We start from the raw sequence: 18,984 nt of genomic DNA, 5'->3' as shown, positions 1-18,984 counted from the left end.
CTTTGTTTTGTGCCCTTTGTTGGCAATAATGGAGGCCAAACGTTTTCTGTAACTCTTTACAAGCTTTTCACACACTGTTGCTGGTATTTTGGCCCATTCCACCATGTAGATCTCCTCTAGAGCAGTGATGTTTTGGGGCTGTCGTTGGGCAACACTGCAGATAAGTGAAATGAAGAGTACTGAGCTTCTTTTTATGGCTGGGTTGAAACAAAAGCGGTTGCGCAACGTACAGTGGGGAGAACAAATATTTGATACACTGCCGATTTTGCTGGTTTTCCCAGTTGCAAAGCATGTAGAGGTCTGTAATTTGTATCATAAGTTCTCTTCAACTGTGAGGGACGGAATCTAATACAAGAAAACAGAAAATCACGTTGTATTTAAATAATAAATTTGCATTTAACTGCATGAAATAAGCATTTGATACATCACAAATATCGAACTTAATATTTCGTACAGAAACCTTTGTTTGCTATTACAGATACCAAACGTTTCCTGTAGTCCTTGACAAGGTTTGCACACACTGCAGCAGGGATTTTGGCCCACTCCTCCATACAGATCTTCTCCAGAGCCTTCAGGTTTCGAGGCTGCTGCCGGGCGACACGGACTCTCAGCTCCTTCCATAGATTTTCTATCGGGTTCAGATCTGGTGACTGGCTAGGCCACTCCAGGACCTTAAGATGCTTCTTACGGAGCCACTCTTTAGTTGCCTTGGCTGTGTGCTTTGGGTCGTTGTCATGCTGGAAGACCCAGCCACGACCCATCTTCAGGGCTCTCACTGAAGGAAGGAGGTTGTCAGCCAAGATCTGGCGATACATAGCCCCATCCATCCTACCCTCAATACGGTGCAGTCGTCCTGTTCCCTTGGCAGAGAAGCAGCCCCAAAAAATGTTTCCTCCTCCATGTTTCACGGTTGGGATGGTGTTCTTGGGGTTGTACTCATCCTTCTTTTTCCTCCAAACACGACGATCTGAGTTTAGACAAAAAAGTTTAATTTTGGTCTCATCCGACCACATGACCTCCCATTGCTCCTCTGGATCATCCAGATGGTCAGTGGCAAACTTCAGACGTGTCCGGACATGCACTGGCTTCAGCAGCGGGACCTTGCGTGCGCTGTAGGATTTTAATCCATGACGGCGTGAAGTGTTTCCGATGGTTTTCTTCGAGACTGTGGTTCCAGCTCTCTTCAGGTCATTGACCAGGTCCTGCTGTGTAGTTCTGGGCTGATCCCTCACCTTCCTCATGATCATGCCCCACGAGGTGAGATTTTGCATGGAGCCCCAGAACGAGGCAGATTGACCGTCAATTTGAACTTCCTTTTTCTAATAATTGCTCCAACAGTTGTTATCTACAGTTGTTATCCAAGCTGCTTGCTTATTTTCCTGTAGCCCATCCCAGCCTTGTGCAGGTCTATTATTTTATCCCTCATGTCCTTACACAGCTCTTTGGTCTTGGCCATTGTGGAGAGGTTGGAGTTTGTTTGTCTGAGCATGTGAACAGGTGTCTGTTATACAGGTAACAAGTTCAAACAGGTGCAGTTACTTCCGGTAATGAGTGGAGAACAGGAGGGGTTCTTAAAAAAGAACTAAGAGCCGAAATATTAACTCGTTAGTAATGTATCAAATACTTATTTCATGCAGTTAAATACAAATTTGTTATTAAAAAATTATACAATGTGATTTTCTGGATTTTTGTATTAGATTCCGTCCCTCACAGTTGAAGAGAACTTATGATACAAATTACAGACCTCTACATGGCTTGCAAGTGGGAAAACCAGCAAAATCGGCAGTGTATCAAATACTTGTTCTCCCAACTGTGTGTAAACGGGGGTTTCCAGGGTAAGATGGACAAATTAAAATAGTTTGGGGCTTAATGCGTGTTAATTGTTCTTTCAAACACAAAAATTCTTCTGGCTTAAAATACAGCAGTTTTTTTTAAAGGGGGTTGCAAGAGCAGAAACTGCTTTTTCAGACTTGCCTGTGTTTTCTGCCATATATATTATATATATTGGCCTCAATCTCGTACATGCAGCCTGTAGATAAAAGGTAAAATTTTATTACTCACAAGAAAAATCCACAAAGGTCACTACGTGTCATTTCGAAAGAAGGAACGACCTTATGAATATGTCCTGTTTCATGTCTGACAAGTTACACATCCAGCTTAGCTGATGATGTTTGTTTCTGAACTCCACATTAAATTTAATGGCAAAACATACTACGGTACACTGTATATTAAGGTTGAAATATAGTGTTGGACAGACATTTTAACACATACTGGTGAACTTTCCTGAGGTTTAGGAAGTGTGTTGCCATAGAGTAACACACATACAAAAGCACACACCTGCCAAGAAAATGTCAGATTGACGGATTTCTCTGCCCTTTGGTTTACAGAAGAGATGAAAAACATCAAGTGCTTGGTGTTGTTGATGATTTGGATGGTCCAGACTGATGCACAGGTCTGTCCTGATGCCTGCAAATGCACCAAGAAACCCGACAAAGCAAAGATGGAGGTCAACTGCCATAAGAGAGGCCTTCGCATCTTTCCTACCACACTGCCCTCAGATGCTTGGGTCCTCAAATTTGGTATGCACATTGCAAGTCTTAATCCGTATATCTCTTAAACCTTTGTGGTGTTTAGATTATGTAATAAATAATTTGATAATCCAAATTCCTCGTGCTTAAAAGGTGAGAATGGCATCACAGACCTGCAGGCCAACATTCTGGAATTAGTTCCACAGATTGAAAGTGTTAACTTGGAGCATAATGCCATCAAGTCTATCCATCCTCGTGCGTTTTCTGGTGCAAAAACGCTGGCGTTGCTCAGTCTTAATAGCAATAACTTAAAAAGCCTTCCGCCGAGGGGATTCAAGGTACAGACAATTAGACAATTATGTTTTCATACATTGTTTAAAACATTATTATCATTTTTTTAACATCGTTGGTTCTTGTTTGTAGGATCTCATAAACCTTCGCTTCCTCATGTTGGGGCAGAACCAGATCGGTACACTCAAGCCAAACATGTTTGTAGGCATGAGGAACCTGTCAGAGCTGGACGTTCCTGAAAACGCCCTAACAACGCTTCCATCCAACACTTTCAAACCTTTGATTGCTCTCAAAGTGCTAGATCTTTCACTGAATCGCATCCAGAAAATCTCTCCAAAGGCCTTCACTGGACTTAGGCATCTCATGTTCCTCAACCTGGACAACAACAGGTAGTAGACATAAGAATACCACACAACTGCAATTAAATGTACTAGTGGGTGTGTTAATTCACATTTTTCTATACTCGTAACTGGTACATAAAAATGTATCAGGTACCAAATATTTAAATAATGAACCAAAAATAAGTAAATTATGGAGTAATCAGTTAATACAGACACAAATGTTCGCCTACAGAGTTTCAGTAACTAGATTTTACTTAAAGGGGAAGTTCAGATTTTTTATTTTTTATTATTATTTTTTTTTTTTACATTAGGCTTAATCTTCGAGTTAGCATGGGTTTAATTAGTCGACTGAGTTGATTTCAATAAATTCCGAGCAGTTTGTTAGTTACTTGTTAGCAGTGCTTAATTTGTAAATCATAAGGTGCCGGAACACAAAGTAAATATGAAAGTGCAGGGATGTTCAGATGGGCACAGGTCCCGGAACATATGCAGAAAACAGTGCTGAAAATAACACGCAAATGCTCACTTGCCGTGCTGTGGGACTTACAAGCCTCAATTTCAGATAATATCCATGGTATTTATGTTATGACAACGATTTATATTTATTTAGGCTATACTCTGCACAGTACGAGCAATTGCCCGCATAAACACAGGTGGGACTTACTGTAACGTACAGTCTAACTTGTATAACATATAAATAAAAAATCCCCCCAAAAATCAGAGATTACAACAAATAACACAAACCCATTCTTTTTCGAGTTTCATCCCCGCCGTCTTCTCTGGCTTCAAAGTTCCCATCACCTTACAAATTGTGCAGCTCAAACCCGAATTTCCCATAAGGGTACTAGCCTGTTGCTCCGCCTGTTGGTGGTCCACCTGGCTGACTGCTGGCGCTGTAGCTGGCCCCCACTCCGGGTTGCGCTGAACCTGACCAGCTGCTGCCACGGTAGCAGCCTCCTGCACCGGCTTGGCTGGCGGTCCGTGAACCTGGCGAGCTGCTGTGGCCTGACCACATGATCCCTGCAGCTGCCCTCATCGCCGGTTGTTGCTTTTCGGACTCGTTTTGAACCATCTTCCTTGTTTTTGAAAAAGGACAGTAAATGCAACTGTCTTTTTTGCAAGTTAAAATACCGTTTGATCCTGGCTGCTTGCTCCCCAGTTGCCACAAGTTTCCATTAAAATTTTAAAAAAAAAGTTTTTATTATTATTATTTTTTTTAATATCAGGGGCGTGATTTGTTGGTCCAGTTTTTTTGGTGCATCAACAAATCTCCAACTCTTTCAAATGATGTTAGATTTTTATAAACAACATGCAATTCTTGGGATTTGTTCTGTAAATGAATTTATGCATTTTATTATTGTATTTTATACTGTAATGTCCGTAACTATGCATAGTCCCTTTAAGAGACGTTGGGACTGGAGAGCTGTGAGGTAGGAAGCGAGGGGGAGAAGGGCGAGAAGCAACAGTTAGCGGTTGAATGTGGCGGCAGTCCGCTGTTATTTTGTTTATTGTTTTCTTATTGTTGCCACAATTAAGTGGAGAAAGCCATCAATGACCCCCCTCCTTTCCCCCCATTTGGGGCTTTACATTGCATTTATTAAAAATGTTTTTATATTAGTATTATTTTCAATACATGAGAAGTGCCGGATCTGCCCAAATAAGTACTGGAACACAGGGAGGCCAAAATCAAGAGGTGCCAGATCTTGTTCCGGCAGGATCTGGCACAAATTAACCGCTGCTTGTTAGTTTCAGGGGTCCAGAGTGGCGAAGCTAGCGCAAGTCAATGCATGCCAATAAAAAACAAAATATGCCCGTATGAAAATCACCGATGACCCATACATTCAACAGTGTTGGTTATGTTTTCAGGATTAAAACCTACCATTGCATGTCAATAACTGTAGTATGAACAGTAAGATTTGTAATCCAGCAGCTCTGCAGGGAACAGGCTGCAGAGCGGAGTGATATATTTTCCACCGGTGTGTTTATATCATAGCCAGCAGCAAGTAACCGGTTTATATTGTCTTTCTTTCTTCATAGGGAATTTGTGGAAACTTTAATTTTCCCCATTTCTTCTGTCCATTTCCACACCCTCTAAATGCACATTTGACCATGTTGCTGTTCCTCAGTCAAGACTGTGTAGACATGCTGCATTCGCGGAAGATGGGAAGTCAGAGTTTTCCAACCTTCCAACAGGAAAAATATAATTCGAGCGCCACTCGAACTGGGAGGCACTAGTCGCAAAGTAAAAAAAAAAAAAAGTACCCCCACTTCACGAGTAGCCTCAATCTGACGTCACTCAAGCAGACAGTCCATAGTAAAACTAAAGAAGGCAGTTTCAACTGTGTGCTCTTTACCTCAGCCAGGCCTCCCCTGGTGGCCGAAAAGTGTCATTGCATGAAATTGACTTGCCTACACATATAAAAGTTGTAAAGCAATAAAACTGCAACAAAAATGAATGAAATGAACAAAAACATATATTTTTATAATGGGTCAAAATTATTTTTCGAACAGATCATGTGACTAGCACCTTAGACGGTCATTTGCTCTGCATATAACCCCCCCCCCCCAAAAAAAAAAATTAAGTGAGGGCAATTTTATTTTTCAAATGATTTTTTTCTTTGATTGAAATTTTTTGTTTTTTTGATTAAAGCAACTTTTTGGGGGATTAAATGATTTAGTCACAAATGTCCTACCCATAAATGGCCCAAACACAAAAAGGATGGCTTCAATCAAAGAAAACTTTTTCAATGAAAAATTAAGTGTTCAAAAGCAAAATTTTCAATCTCAAAAATGTTTTCGCATTCAAAAACATTTTCCATGATTAAAATGTTTCTTTTTTTTGATTGAAGGGATTTTTCTTTTTGAATATATATATTGACTCCAACCATGAAAAAAATTTTTTAGTTTAAAATGTATTTTTGCATTCACATTTTTTTTTTTTTGATTGAAGTGACTTTTTTTTATTTATTTTTATTGAAAATATATATTTCAAAGCTACCTCCATATGGCTCCGCCCAGGGGATACAATTTTTGACTGGAGTAACTACATTGGCATGACACGGGCGGGCGTACGATATTCAACGGTTGACGACCTTGGTGAAAAGTATTGCCTAAGCAGCCTGATTCAGAATACCCCTCAAGAATGATGGGAAACAAAAAACGCTAATTGTCAACTTATTATTGTAAATATTCTTATAAATTAATTTTATTGCTGACACTGCGTTCCGGGGTCATCAACATGTTGTGCCCCCCCTGCCCCAAAAGTCAAACTCCACCTATGAGTAGACACCTCTGTTTAAATAAACAGTGTTAAAAGGATTTTTGTTTTGGAATCTGTTGTGTTTCTTATTTAGAAAGAAGCAGACATATGAAGCATTCGATTACTTTTTTTTTTAATGAACTCGTAGCAGTGAAAACACAGCATCACATCACAAAGAATCCTAGCCACATGCTCTCATCTCTTCTTCTCCGCATTTCAGTACAAACTCCTACAGCGCCACTCACTGGCCTATCTGGTATTGTCACAACATAAACATTGCATGTGTCTGTAAACACAACAGAATCGGTTTTATAAATAAGGAAACCTCATTATTTTGCCTCATCTACATCAAATTATAATCAGTTGAAGAATTTATACTAATGCTTCGTTGTAGCTCCCAGCTAAGGTGCACGTATGGCAAAAGAATATATGTAAATGTTTTCTCCGTGAGCTTTTGAAAAAAAAAAAAAAAAAAAAATAATAATTTGTGAAAGTGCACTCCTGTGGAAAGAGCTTCATAACATTCAAGTTCAAAGACTGATCTTTATATACAAGTTAAAAATAACCCTGTGAGAAGTTCATATAAGTCATAAATTTCATATTAATTGTATTAAAAATAAACAATAATGATGAATTTTAAATTCATATAAATAATAATAAATTTTAAATAGGGCTGTCAAACGATTAAAATTTTTAATCGAGTTAATTACAGCTTAAAAATTAATTAATCGTAATTAATCGCAATTCAAACCATCTATAAAATATGCCATATTTTTCTGTAAATTATATATATATTCTGTAAAATAAATTGTTGGAATGGAAAGATAAGACACAAGATGGATATATACATTCAACATACGGTACATAAGGACTGTAGTGGGCATTTCACTCTACTGTCATTTAAATCTGTCTATGCTGTCCTCACTCCGAAGCGTCTACTTTTTCCAAAGCTTGACAGCTAGTGAACGACGGCTTAATAATCAGACTTCTTCCTTTTTCATCTGATTTATTAATAAAATGGCTTCAAACCACTGTCCTCTTTAGACCGTAGTGAAACAACAACAAAAAAGTACACAGCATTGCATTAGCAACAACGTTAGCTTAGCACACTATACAGGTTCACTAAACATAAACAAAAAGCGTCTCATACAAAAAATATAACATTTCGCTTACTAACATAATATGTACATTCTTTACAACAACCATACTCAGGCCCGGAGTGACTAATCGGGAGCTTCTGGACGATTCCAGAAGGGCCGGCCGGCCAGATGGGCCGGTCCGCGTTTTATTAAAAAAAAAAAAAAAAAATTACACTGTTATCATTTTTTGTTTGGTATTTATTTATGACAGTGTCACTGAGTATAACTTACATTCTGTTACCGCTGTCCCTGTGGGCCGTCTTAAAAAAAAAAAAAAACAGTATTATTTTTTTTCCCAGACTCATCCTCACGTGTGCAGACGAAAAATACAGCATGCAGCTCCGCCCCCTAATTGTAGTCTGTATTGAGCCAAATTAGCTGCTATCTCGGTGCTCGGATGGATAAAAAGAGCAAGGGTGGCGCTGAAAAATAAGAATTAAAAAGAGAAAAGCACTCGTGAAAGAATCGGCAAAATGCGCGAAAATAGCTAATTTTTTTCATGCAACGACCTTGCTGCCTCAAACTACAGAGGATTACAACGAAAGTGGTAAGGCCAGATGGCGAATAAAATGCAACTTGCACCGTGTGATACGACAATATGTAATTGTGGAAACTTTGGCTTCTTGTAGCACCTCACAAGGGATATGTAGCAGCAAGCATTAGCCATAATGAACACACCACAGGTGCAGAGCTGGAAGGTAGGATTGCCATGTCGTTCAGCGAGTGAACATTAGAATTAATATAATCAATTACGTGGCGTTTTTAAAGTGGAAATGGAAAATGGATAATAGTATCATTAGAAGTTGTTACAATGTGCAATACGTATTCTTTATTTTTCATATTGTTATGTTGCTATGTTTGTTTTATCTGTAAGCACTCATTTTGTTAATATTTGATGTTGCAGAAAAGGTCTTATTTATTCATTTATTTTGGGGCTGCCAAAATTATCGCGTTAACGGGCGGTAATTAATTTTTTAAATGAATCACGTTAAAATATTTGACGCAATTAACGCACATGCCCTGCTCAGACAGATTTAAATGACAGTATAATGACATGCCCACTTGTTAATTGTGCTTTATGGAGTTTTGCCGCCCTCCGCTGGCGTTTGGGTGCGACTGATTTTATAGGCTTCAGCACCCATGAGCATTGTGTAAGTAATTATTGACATCAACAATGGCGGGCTACTAGTTTATTTTTTGATTGAAAATTTTACAAATTTTATTAAAACGAAAACATTAAGAGGGGTTTTAATATAAAATTTCTATAACTTGTACTAACATTTATCTTTTAAGAACTACAAGTCTTTCTATCCATGGATCGCTTTAACAGAATGTTAATAATGTTAATGCCATCTTGTTGATTTATTGTTATAATAAACAAATACAGTCCTTATGTACCTTATGTTGAATGTATATATCCATCTTGTGTCTCATCTTTCCATTCCAACAATAATTTACAGAAAAATATGGCATATTTTATAGATGGTTTGAATTGCGATTAATTACAATTAATTTTTAAGCTGTAATTAACTCGATCAAAAATTTTAATCATTTGACAGGCCTAATTTATTTTTCAAATGTATCATTTAATATAGTTTTTTTAAAAATCCATTTTTAAATTTGTTCAAAATATGTTGTGTTGCACTTGTTAAAATAAAGCCACCTTGTTAAACAACCATGACCTGCACTGAATTGGAATACACAGAATTACAGTACACGGCTTTAGAGAACACTGAACTTAACACGTGTATGCATAATGACATAATTTTAAATGAGTGGGCCGGTCTGAGGCATGAAATTCCAGGGCCGAAAATGAGTCCCACTCCGGCCCTGACCATACTTACGGACAAATCTTGTCCAAGGATCATATAAGCACAACATTATCAGCCCGAGACGTCGTGCAGCCATAATGAAGAAAAGAAGAAAATAATAAACCATGTCGCAAAGCGACCACAAGAGTTCGCTGTTGGACAGCGCAAAAAGCCTTGCTGTAAAACTTACCAAAAGGCAGAATACTTTCTGAGCGGGACATATGCGTTAATTGCGTCAAATATTTTAACGTGATTAATTAAAAAAAATCATTACCGCGCGTTAACGCGATAATTTTGACAGCCCTAATTTTAAATTCATATAATTTTCTTTAAAAATCGAGAAGTTAAGACATTAATATAAACTACAATATTTTTCATCGAATCATGGAACTGGAATCAGAACCGGAATCATTCAATTTGAAACGATGCCCAACCCTATTTGGAACGTTTTGAGGTCGCAATTGGTAACATCCGAGAGGGATAAGTCTGACTTCCCACCTTCCTCGAATGCAGCGTGAGAACGAGTGACCGAAGCACTCCTCCTTATTGGTGTTCTATTACACATCTAAAAAACATAGTCTTGCAGAATGAAATGAATTACGGCAGTTTGGGGTGACATTGTTTTGGCCGCATGGGTATTTGGAACAACGATCTGCATTTTGAATTTATCTGACTATGTTAGATCTGTTAATATCATTTTTTTTTTGGTATGCTAAGACAGGAGCATTGACTTGTGCTAGCTTAGCCACCCTTGAGCCCAGAAACTAATAACTAACAACGGAATTTGATGAAATCAACTCCACCGACCAATCAAACCCCCGCTAACTTAAAGTTTAAGCCTAATGTAAAAAATTCTGAACTTCTGCTTTAAGAGTTTTTTTTTTTAATGTGAAAATCATGGGAGAAAACAATATGGTGATTTTTTTTTTTTACACTGTGAGCCATGTGATGATGTTGGTGGCAGTCTATTGTACTGACTACTATTCTACTGAAGACAACTTAGTTCAAGCGCTTTGCGTGTAGGAGGTTAGGAAAACCTTATTTCCTGAGAAATAAAAAGAGTGTGCTGGCGGCTAAAACCAGAATGGGCTACTGGCTAAGTAGTGTTTTATTAACCTAATTAATTAAATAAAACTTTATGAATGTGAGCAGGAGGTAACTAAAATGTGATTGTTTCCCTCAATCCAGTCTGAAGATTGTACCTGCAGGAGCATTCAAACCATTGAGCTCTCTTGAGATGTTGGTTCTTGACAGCAATCTTCTGTCTACTCTGAGGCCCACAATGTTTAGTGGACTGGGTGTATTGCAGGTAAAATTTGTTTTCCAAATATTTTATGCAAAAACACAAAAGAAACACTTCTCATGACATTGTGAAGTTTATAATTTATCTGATTTCGGTGAATATGATCAGGGCACAGTTGCCGTTAATTACAAATCCCTCAAGTCTTCTTGTCAGCTATTTAAAATCACTCTTGTACCACAATTTATGGCATTTTTGACTAACCTTCTCTCATCTTTCTCCTCTGCTATCAAGGCCACCACATGGTGTCCACGAGTAAATATGATTATGAGATGATGATAGTTCCACTATGGTCACAGGTAGCATAGGTTTTTAATCATGTATTTTTGTTGTTGTTTGCTCTTCTCCTCTTCGGTCTGCTTGCATCCTTTCTGTCCCCATTAAACCCATTCCTGTTTGGTGCTTTCTCACAATAAAAAAAACATAATGAACAACAACAATAGGAGTATATCAAACTCCCATGTGATACATTAAAACTGTTCAGACCATTTTCTAACCTGTCCTGTCCTGTTCAACTGCTTAGACATGGAGAATAGGAATCGGAGTGTCCTTGTGGTCTGAACAGTTTTAATGCATGTCATAGGAGTTTGATATACAGTGGTACCTCGACATACGATCATTTTGAAATCGACATATGACAGCATGCTCAAAATAGGACGATTTATGACAGCGTCGCAAGTTCATTGTTTTCCCGCAAGACGGACGCTAGAGATGTCCCGATCGATCGGCAATCCCGATCGATTGGGTCCGATCACGTCATTTTCAAAGTATCGGAATCGGCAAAAAAATATCGGACATGCCTTTTTTTAATATATATATTTTTTAATGAAATCGTTTTCTAATTGTGTTTAACGTTACAGACATAATATGTTACACTCATCCAGAGTCTTTAGTTTAGGCTTAAGGTAGGGTTATCAAGTTTATCCCAATAACGGCGGTAATTAATTTAAAAAAAAAGTATCACATTAAAATATTTAAGGCAATTAATGCATGCGCTGCACGACCCACTCACACATTGTCGCGCTCAATCTGTAATGCCGCCGGTTTACTTATATAGAGAGCTAAAAGGCAGCGTAAAATGGGTAGAGTGAATTTTGGCAGCCTTTGGAGCCTTTTTTTAATTGGCTAAAGCCTTACAATCCCTCTCCCTACGAATAGAAATATCGTGGGAAGCAATGTGGGGAAGCAAGGTAGTAATTGATCTTTTTCTTAACACCCTATGCTATTTCCCAACGCAGAGAAGATATATCAATTGGTAGCACTACGCACAGTCATGGTTCCACTTCCCATCATGCATTTGGGCATGGCTACAGTATCATTTACTGAAAGCTCAACAAATACACTAGATTGCAATATTTAGTCACAATATACAAAGTCACATTTCTCCTTTAAGAATTACAAGTCTTTCTATCCGTGGATCCCTCTCACAGAAAGAATGTTAATAATGTAAATGCCATCTTGAGGATTTATTGTCATAATAAACAAATACAGTACTTATGTACTGTATGTTGAATGTATTTATTCGTCCGAGTTTTATTCATTTTTTTCTTAATGCATTGCCAAAATGTATATGATCGGGAAAAATGATCGGGAATGATTGGAATTGAATCGGGAGCAAAAAAAAAGCAATCGGATCGGGAAATATCGGGATCGGCAGATACTCAAACTAAAACGATCGGGATCGGATCGGGAGCAAAAAAACATGATCGGAACAACCCTAACGCACGCCCAACAGATTTTCTAGTGAGAGAAATCTTGGTCTCAAGAAGGTTAGTGCTGGTGGTGAAATAAGGAAAAGGTCACGCTTACCATTGAAATTAAGAAGGAAATGATAGAAAAATATAAGTGTGGTGTGCATGTGAGTGAACTGGCTCGACAATATGACCAGAATATGTCTACGACTTCAACGGTACTCAAGCAGATGTGTCCTCCTCTAATCCACCCGCTGTCTCCTCCAACTTCTGTTCGCCCCAACTGCGCCGAGATTATGAGGTTATGCAGTTTTGCAGATTAGCAAATTCACACAGTTTAATGTTATGTTAACTTTGATGCAGGTCGGAATTTCAGTCACAAAATTAGTGGTGTGTTTCCCACTTCCACAACATTGGCGTCTTCTTACATTACTTACAGTGGCTGTTGCCGGCCGAAAAAAAAACTTCTAATATCCCTCCTCTTCAAAGGGGGCGGAGGCGGCATGTTGTCGCATTTCTGTCTGGGCTCTGTGAGTGTGAGCGTGCGTGAGCGTTTGTGTGGCGGGGTGAGTCAAGTCATCAGCCAATCATACGTGCGTTTGAGGGGGGAAAAAAAGGTAAGTCTGAACTTAATGAAAATAACTCACTTAATAATGGTAGGGTCGATTCTATCCTTGGTTACAACATATAGGAAGACATATAGGTCTATATTACCTATATACTGTAACTGAACTCATTATATAATGCAAATAAGGTTGCTTAAAATTTGATGAGGACAATTTGAGCATCCCGAAACATGGTAGTGTTGTGTCCCGACCGTCCCTATGCAAACCTACGCTGTTAATTTAAGGGAACTTCAATTTAAGACCAGACAACGAGCAAATAATAAGAGCGAGAATCCTAATAAAAATGTGCTTAATTTTGTAACAGGAACTTTATTTGAGGAACAACAATTTGGAGCAGCTGCCATCTGATGTGTTCAAGGATTTGCCTGGGCTTTCTCAGCTGGCTCTCAGTGGAAATCGCCTTAAGGCAGTGGATGGAAATATGTTGGCTCGAATTCCATGTAAGACCTACTCCACAGCAACTGTGTTCTAATTGTAGATGTGACCCCTTTGCTATTGGGTTGTCAATAAAATTAACTAATGTTACCTCTGTTTTTAAACCACTTCTAGCCCTGAAGAAGTTGCACCTGCATGACAATCCTTGGCAGTGTGACTGCACTATTGTTCCCATGATGCAGTGGATGAAACAAACAAATGTAACCCTGTCACCAAAGGAGTCTCTGAAGTGTGATAGTCCTCTCGAGCTCAAAAAGAAGACTTTGAGCAGCCTCCAAGAATCGAAGCTTCTTTGCCATTCGTAGATCAGATAAGGACGAAGGCTCTGACCTTATTGTAAACTAGTGCTACCTAACATTAATATTAATCTTTTGTTTCTTTTGAGGAAGGGCATTTATTATGGTGCCTTGTAACTACCACCATGTCTGTTTAAATGTAATTTACACGAGTCATTTTTAAATGCAGTTTAGGCATTTATAAAAATCAGTAGCCTATATTATGTTCACAGTTTAGCAAAATGTCTTTCATTCAGGTAACTCTCAGATTATTGTTATAATCTTATATTGCTTGTCATAAAGTAGCTTCGCAGTTTTGGAATATGACAAATCACTTGAAGAGGGATTACATTAATCCAATTTCAAGTAGAGTGGTTTCTGTAATCGTTTTAAATAACACTACAGTAAAATGTGGTTTAAAGGCAGTAAAATTGTGGGAGGAGAACGTCTGCAATTTGCATATTTAGACTCCAAGATGAAATGTTTGGCATTATCTTGAAATAAAATAAAAAATAAAAGAAAGTTCCAAAGTAGACTGCTGTAAATGTTCCTGTGGATAACCCTGTCGTCCAACACAACAGAAAGGTCAAGAATTGACCTAAAAAAATAAGTCCTTACGCTGTATATGGATGATGTCTTTCATTCATTTCAATTCAATTCAATTCAATTTTATTTGTATAGTCCTGGATCACAACAACGTTGTCTCAAAGGGGTTTGCGGAGGCAATATGATACACAATCAGAAACAGCAAATGAAGCAACGAAGATGAATAAAAAAATTCAAGTCCTGGGTATCCCCCATCCTTAGACCCTCCATGAATTCATGAATACTCGAATCAGTTGTGTACATGCTATTAGTTATTGTCATGTTCATGACTATAGGGTGTTACAGGCTAAAATGGTCACCAATCACAGGGCACATGCTACCAGAGACAGACAACCATTCAGATTCATTTTATGACTGAGTGGGAGCAAAACACAATCTGGCTGCACCCAAGTCAGGCAGATACACCACCATCGGTAACGCCTACTTTAAATCATATACTGGCACAATGAGAAAAATACTGTAAGTATTTGAACACCCTGCAAATTTGCAAGTTGTCCCACTTAAAAAATTTCAAACCCGGCCAGGTTTGAAATTTTCATGGTAGGTGCTTGTCTACTGTGAGAGACAATTAAAAAAAACAAATCACTGTGAATTACTTTTTAACAATTTATTAGTATTATAACGCTGCAAACACTGTAAGTATTTGAACACCTGTCTAATAGCTAGAATTGTGAGCCTGAAAGACCTGTTAGTCGCCTTTCAAAAGTCTAACAAATAAGTGGAGGTGGACATTTTGAGTCGGATTGTTTGAGGCCGTTAACTGAATATAAACACCTGTCCACCCCATACAATCAGGAAGACTGCAATTCCTAACATGGTCAAGACCAAAGTGCTGTTCAAAGACACCAGGCCGTCTTTAAAAATTCCAACTCTACTCCACTTATTCTCCTAAATAAGTGAAATGGAGGTTGACTTTTTGAGTCTGACTTTTTGACCTGTTTGAGGCAGCTAGCTGCATTTAACACTGGAAGTTTTTTTTTGCTGTAAAGAAAGATCAGAAAGGCGTCAAATGACCCTGATACCAAACTGACTACTTGGCTTTGTCAAACAATAAGCCACTCAAACAACCAATCAAGCAGACAACCGCCCTACACACTCCTGTGGAGTCACCGCCTAGGTCTGAAGGGTGGGTTTCACGCTGGATAGCTGCAATCAAACTCATGAATATTTGCAAATCTGGGGCTCCCTTGGCTTTGTCAAACACGGAGGAACACGGAGATGGCCAGTCGCCGTGTTCTACAATATGACGGACATGGCAGCACTGAATGCATATGTGTTGTATCAGGTATGCACTGGAAGGCAAGAGAGACGAGAGGACTTCTGGTGGGTCTTGCAAAGAATTTGGCTCACTCTCATGTGGACGCAAAGAAGGCGCAGAAGGAAAAATTGCTTCGGCAACAACCTCCAACACCTAGCCTTGTGAAAAGGGCCACGTGTGATATGTCACATCATAAAAAATGTTATGTTTTGTTTTTTACGGCATCATCCCTTGTATAGGTAAACTGCAGTTTTTGGAATATGTAAAAAGGTTGTCCGCCCGATTGCCTGCCTGAGCGGTCCACTGTCCGACAAAGCCAAGGCAGCCCTGCCCTGCAAACACTCAAGATGCTAATTGGAGCAATCCAACCCTGTGGTTTTGCGAGTGTGAATGGGAGTGACTAATGAGGATCTCAATGCTCACAAAAGATGTGCTGATTAGGGTCAGATGACCCATCTCTGGATACAAAAGGGATTTGTATCAACTGATCCACCCTTGGTAGTTCTAGTAAACACCTGTCCACCCCATACAATCAGGAAGACTCCAATTACTTACATGGTCAAGACCAAAGAGCTGTGCAAAAACAACAGAGTCAGAATTGTAGACCTCTACAAGGTTGGAAAGAGTTACAGTTTCCCAAGCAGCTTGGTGATATAAGAGCCACCGTCGAATCAATTATTAGAAAATGAAAGAAGCTCAGCATCACTGTCAATCTCCCTCGGAGTGGGGCTCCATGCAAGATCTACCTCGTAGGGTCTCAATGATCCTAAGAATGGTGAGGATTGGAATTAGCCATGAACTACACAGGAGAAGCTGGTCAGTGACCTATAAGGATCTGAGACCCCATTTTCAAAGTTACTGTTGGTAATACACTAAAGGCCGAGTTATGCTTCTGTGGCAGACCTACGGCAATTTATGACCCTCTGTCCTAGCCTTATGTGCACCTCCACAGATTCCTGACTGGGCGTCACGTCAACGCGTGGTGACGTGATGCAAATGGACTGTGATTGGTCAGCTCAGACTGTTGTTTCGGTTCAGCGCGAAATCACCGACATTTTCAAACATACTTGTGCTACACGCAAAATTGGATCAAGCTGACGAAAGTATCATCTAAGAGGTCTGCAAGTATGACAAACAATGTCTCGTCAAGACATTATAAAGATTGCCAAATTGCAAGCAATTCTTGGAAGGAGATTGCTGAAAATACGGGGCTGAAGGTCAGCGATTGCATAAAAAAATGGAAGAACCTCTGAGACAAGCGTGTGTGTGTTCGGAAATGAATGCCACACGAAGCGGTGACACAGTCCGCCAAAAACTGCCAGCTTTTTATCATTTTATGTCGTATTTTTGGTTGTTGCACTTTATCATTTATTGTGTACAGGAGTTTGCTGTGAGTCTGTGACATATTTACATTTTGCACTTCAAATATAGGAAAAATAAAACACAGGTTTGGTGTCAAAAGAGTTGTTTTGATGTTTAATTTTCAACAACAGACAGTTCAAACACTTGATACATCATCACTGATTGAGAGTGCCTCGGTGATTTTATGATAACGTGTTTACAATCAAGGCTTTCAACGCAGTTTGGGAAGTTCAATAGCCACCAGAAATCTGCTATGGCATCCCTCTGGTTGGTTGTAGGACACGGCAAAGAAATCTGACAAAACACTGGACAACGCAGCTTGCTGGCTTCCACCCGATGCTATAATTCGTAAACTACATCAACAGTCAGACAGACCACCTCTGCAACCATCTTCTGCGTCGCCTGCACCTCAACATTTGTATGATAAACATTTGTTGTTCAATGTTGATGAGCTGAAGACCCACATTCAAGCGTTTCATCTCCGTTGGCATTGTTGCATACCTGGAAGAAAACTAGAGGAAATCAACAAGAGTCCCCCAAAACCGTACAAACACAATGCCACACCCCTCTAGTGGCTTGGCGGTGGATTACAGAGCAACGCGTTCCCTTGCCGCAGAGCTATCGAATGCTAATTGACGCCGTAGGGTCTACATCATCACTACGCCGTCACCGCAACGCAGAAGCATAACTCAGGCTTAAGACGTCATGGTTTAAAATCGTGCATGCCCTGGAAGGTTCAACTGCATAAACCAACACACATCCAGGCCCGTTTTAAGTTTGCCAATGACCTTTTGGATGATCCAGAGGAGTCATGGGAGAAAAATATGTGGTCATATGGGATCAAAAACTTTTTGGTCTTTTCTTAATTCCACTCATAGTGTTTGGAGGATGAAGAATGATTAGTCCTTCCCAAGAACACCATCCCTACTGTGAAGCATTGGGGTGGTAGCATCATGCTTTGGGGGTGTTTTTATGCACATGGGACTGGACGACTGCATGTATTGTGAGATTTTGGGGAATAACCTCCTACCTTCAAAAAGAGCATTGAAAATTTGTCAAGACTGGGTCTTCCAACATGACGATGGCCCGAAGCAGAGACCCTGAATAACCATAGAGTGGCTTTGTAAAAAGCATATCATGGTTCTGGAGGGGCCTAGCCAGTCTCCAGACCTAAACCCAATAGAAAATCTTTGGTGGAAGATCAAACTCTGTGTTTCTCAGTGACAGTTCAGAAGTCTAATTGATCTAGAGAAGATCTGTGTGGAGAAGTGGTTCAAAATCCCTGCTATAGTCTGTGCAAACCTGCTGCAAAGTTACAGGAAACGTTTGACTTCTGTAATTTTAATCAACGGCTACTGTACCAAATATTAACATTGATTTTCTCAGGTGTTCAAATACAGTATTTTTCTCACTTTATTAATCGAAGAATAGTATGGCTAATAAGCATTTTTTTCTTTCAGAGTATTAGTTGATATTAAGTATAATTCGTAAGAGTTGATTTACTAAATAAAGACATTTCTAATACAGTGATGAGAAGATGTATTTACCCTGACAATTGGCCCAATGAGCTCAACCACTATGCTGATGTAGCCCAGGATGAAAATTAGCTTGATACCCCTGTTAGACTACTAAGGGAAATAAATGATCCAGGGGTTGCCATGGCAATGGCAGAACTTCTGTTCCCCCAATCAGAATACACTGTACTAACAAAACTATGGTACCAAAAATGTTACTGTAAGGGCTGGATTAACACATACAAAATGCCAACCTGCCTAACAATGAAGGGTGGGAATGCGACACTATTATCTCCCTCGGAGGATCTCACTTTATGCTCTGCTGCTGCTATACTGCAACATTCCTCATCCGTGCCACTGTCACGGAGCCACACGCTGCACACTACATCATGTTTCATTTTTTTATGGGAGCGGACAGAAAACAAGAATCAAGAAGAGAGAATATTGCATTGACGTGAAAGGAGTGCTTAAAGGTTTTAGACAGGAGAGCATGCCAGCATGATTTAACACTTCGAAAAATGACGTTTGGATGAAAATAGTAGTACCTC

At 39.3% G+C, this 18,984-nt stretch overlaps 1 protein-coding gene across 1 annotated transcript; it reads left to right on the top strand.

Moving 5' to 3' along the window:
• Window positions 1-1,185: 1,185 nt before the first annotated feature.
• Window positions 1,186-14,177, top strand: si:dkey-1j5.4 (leucine-rich repeat-containing protein 15). The gene is made up of 7 exons (XM_057822010.1): window positions 1,186-1,257; window positions 2,388-2,579; window positions 2,682-2,866; window positions 2,952-3,208; window positions 10,558-10,678; window positions 13,291-13,426; window positions 13,536-14,177. The coding sequence occupies exons 2-7, from the start codon at window positions 2,393-2,395 to the stop codon at window positions 13,724-13,726; spliced, it is 1,077 nt and encodes a 358-aa protein (XP_057677993.1). The 5' UTR covers window positions 1,186-1,257; window positions 2,388-2,392; the 3' UTR covers window positions 13,727-14,177.
• The last annotated feature ends 4,807 nt before the right edge of the window (window positions 14,178-18,984 follow it).

Source organism: Corythoichthys intestinalis, chromosome 19 (assembly GCF_030265065.1).
Source record: "Corythoichthys intestinalis isolate RoL2023-P3 chromosome 19, ASM3026506v1, whole genome shotgun sequence".
Lineage (NCBI taxonomy): Eukaryota > Metazoa > Chordata > Actinopteri > Syngnathiformes > Syngnathidae > Corythoichthys > Corythoichthys intestinalis.
This window is presented reverse-complemented; position numbering and strand designations above follow the sequence as displayed.

Coding starts and splice junctions, on each gene's coding strand:
- si:dkey-1j5.4 (XM_057822010.1), top strand. CDS start 2,393: ATGAAAAACATCAAGTGCTTGGTGTTGTTGATGATTTGGATGGTCCAG. Junction 10,679..13,290: donor GTGGACTGGGTGTATTGCAG/GTAAAATTTGTT, acceptor ATTTTGTAACAG/GAACTTTATTTGAGGAACAA. Junction 13,427..13,535: donor TATGTTGGCTCGAATTCCAT/GTAAGACCTACT, acceptor AACCACTTCTAG/CCCTGAAGAAGTTGCACCTG.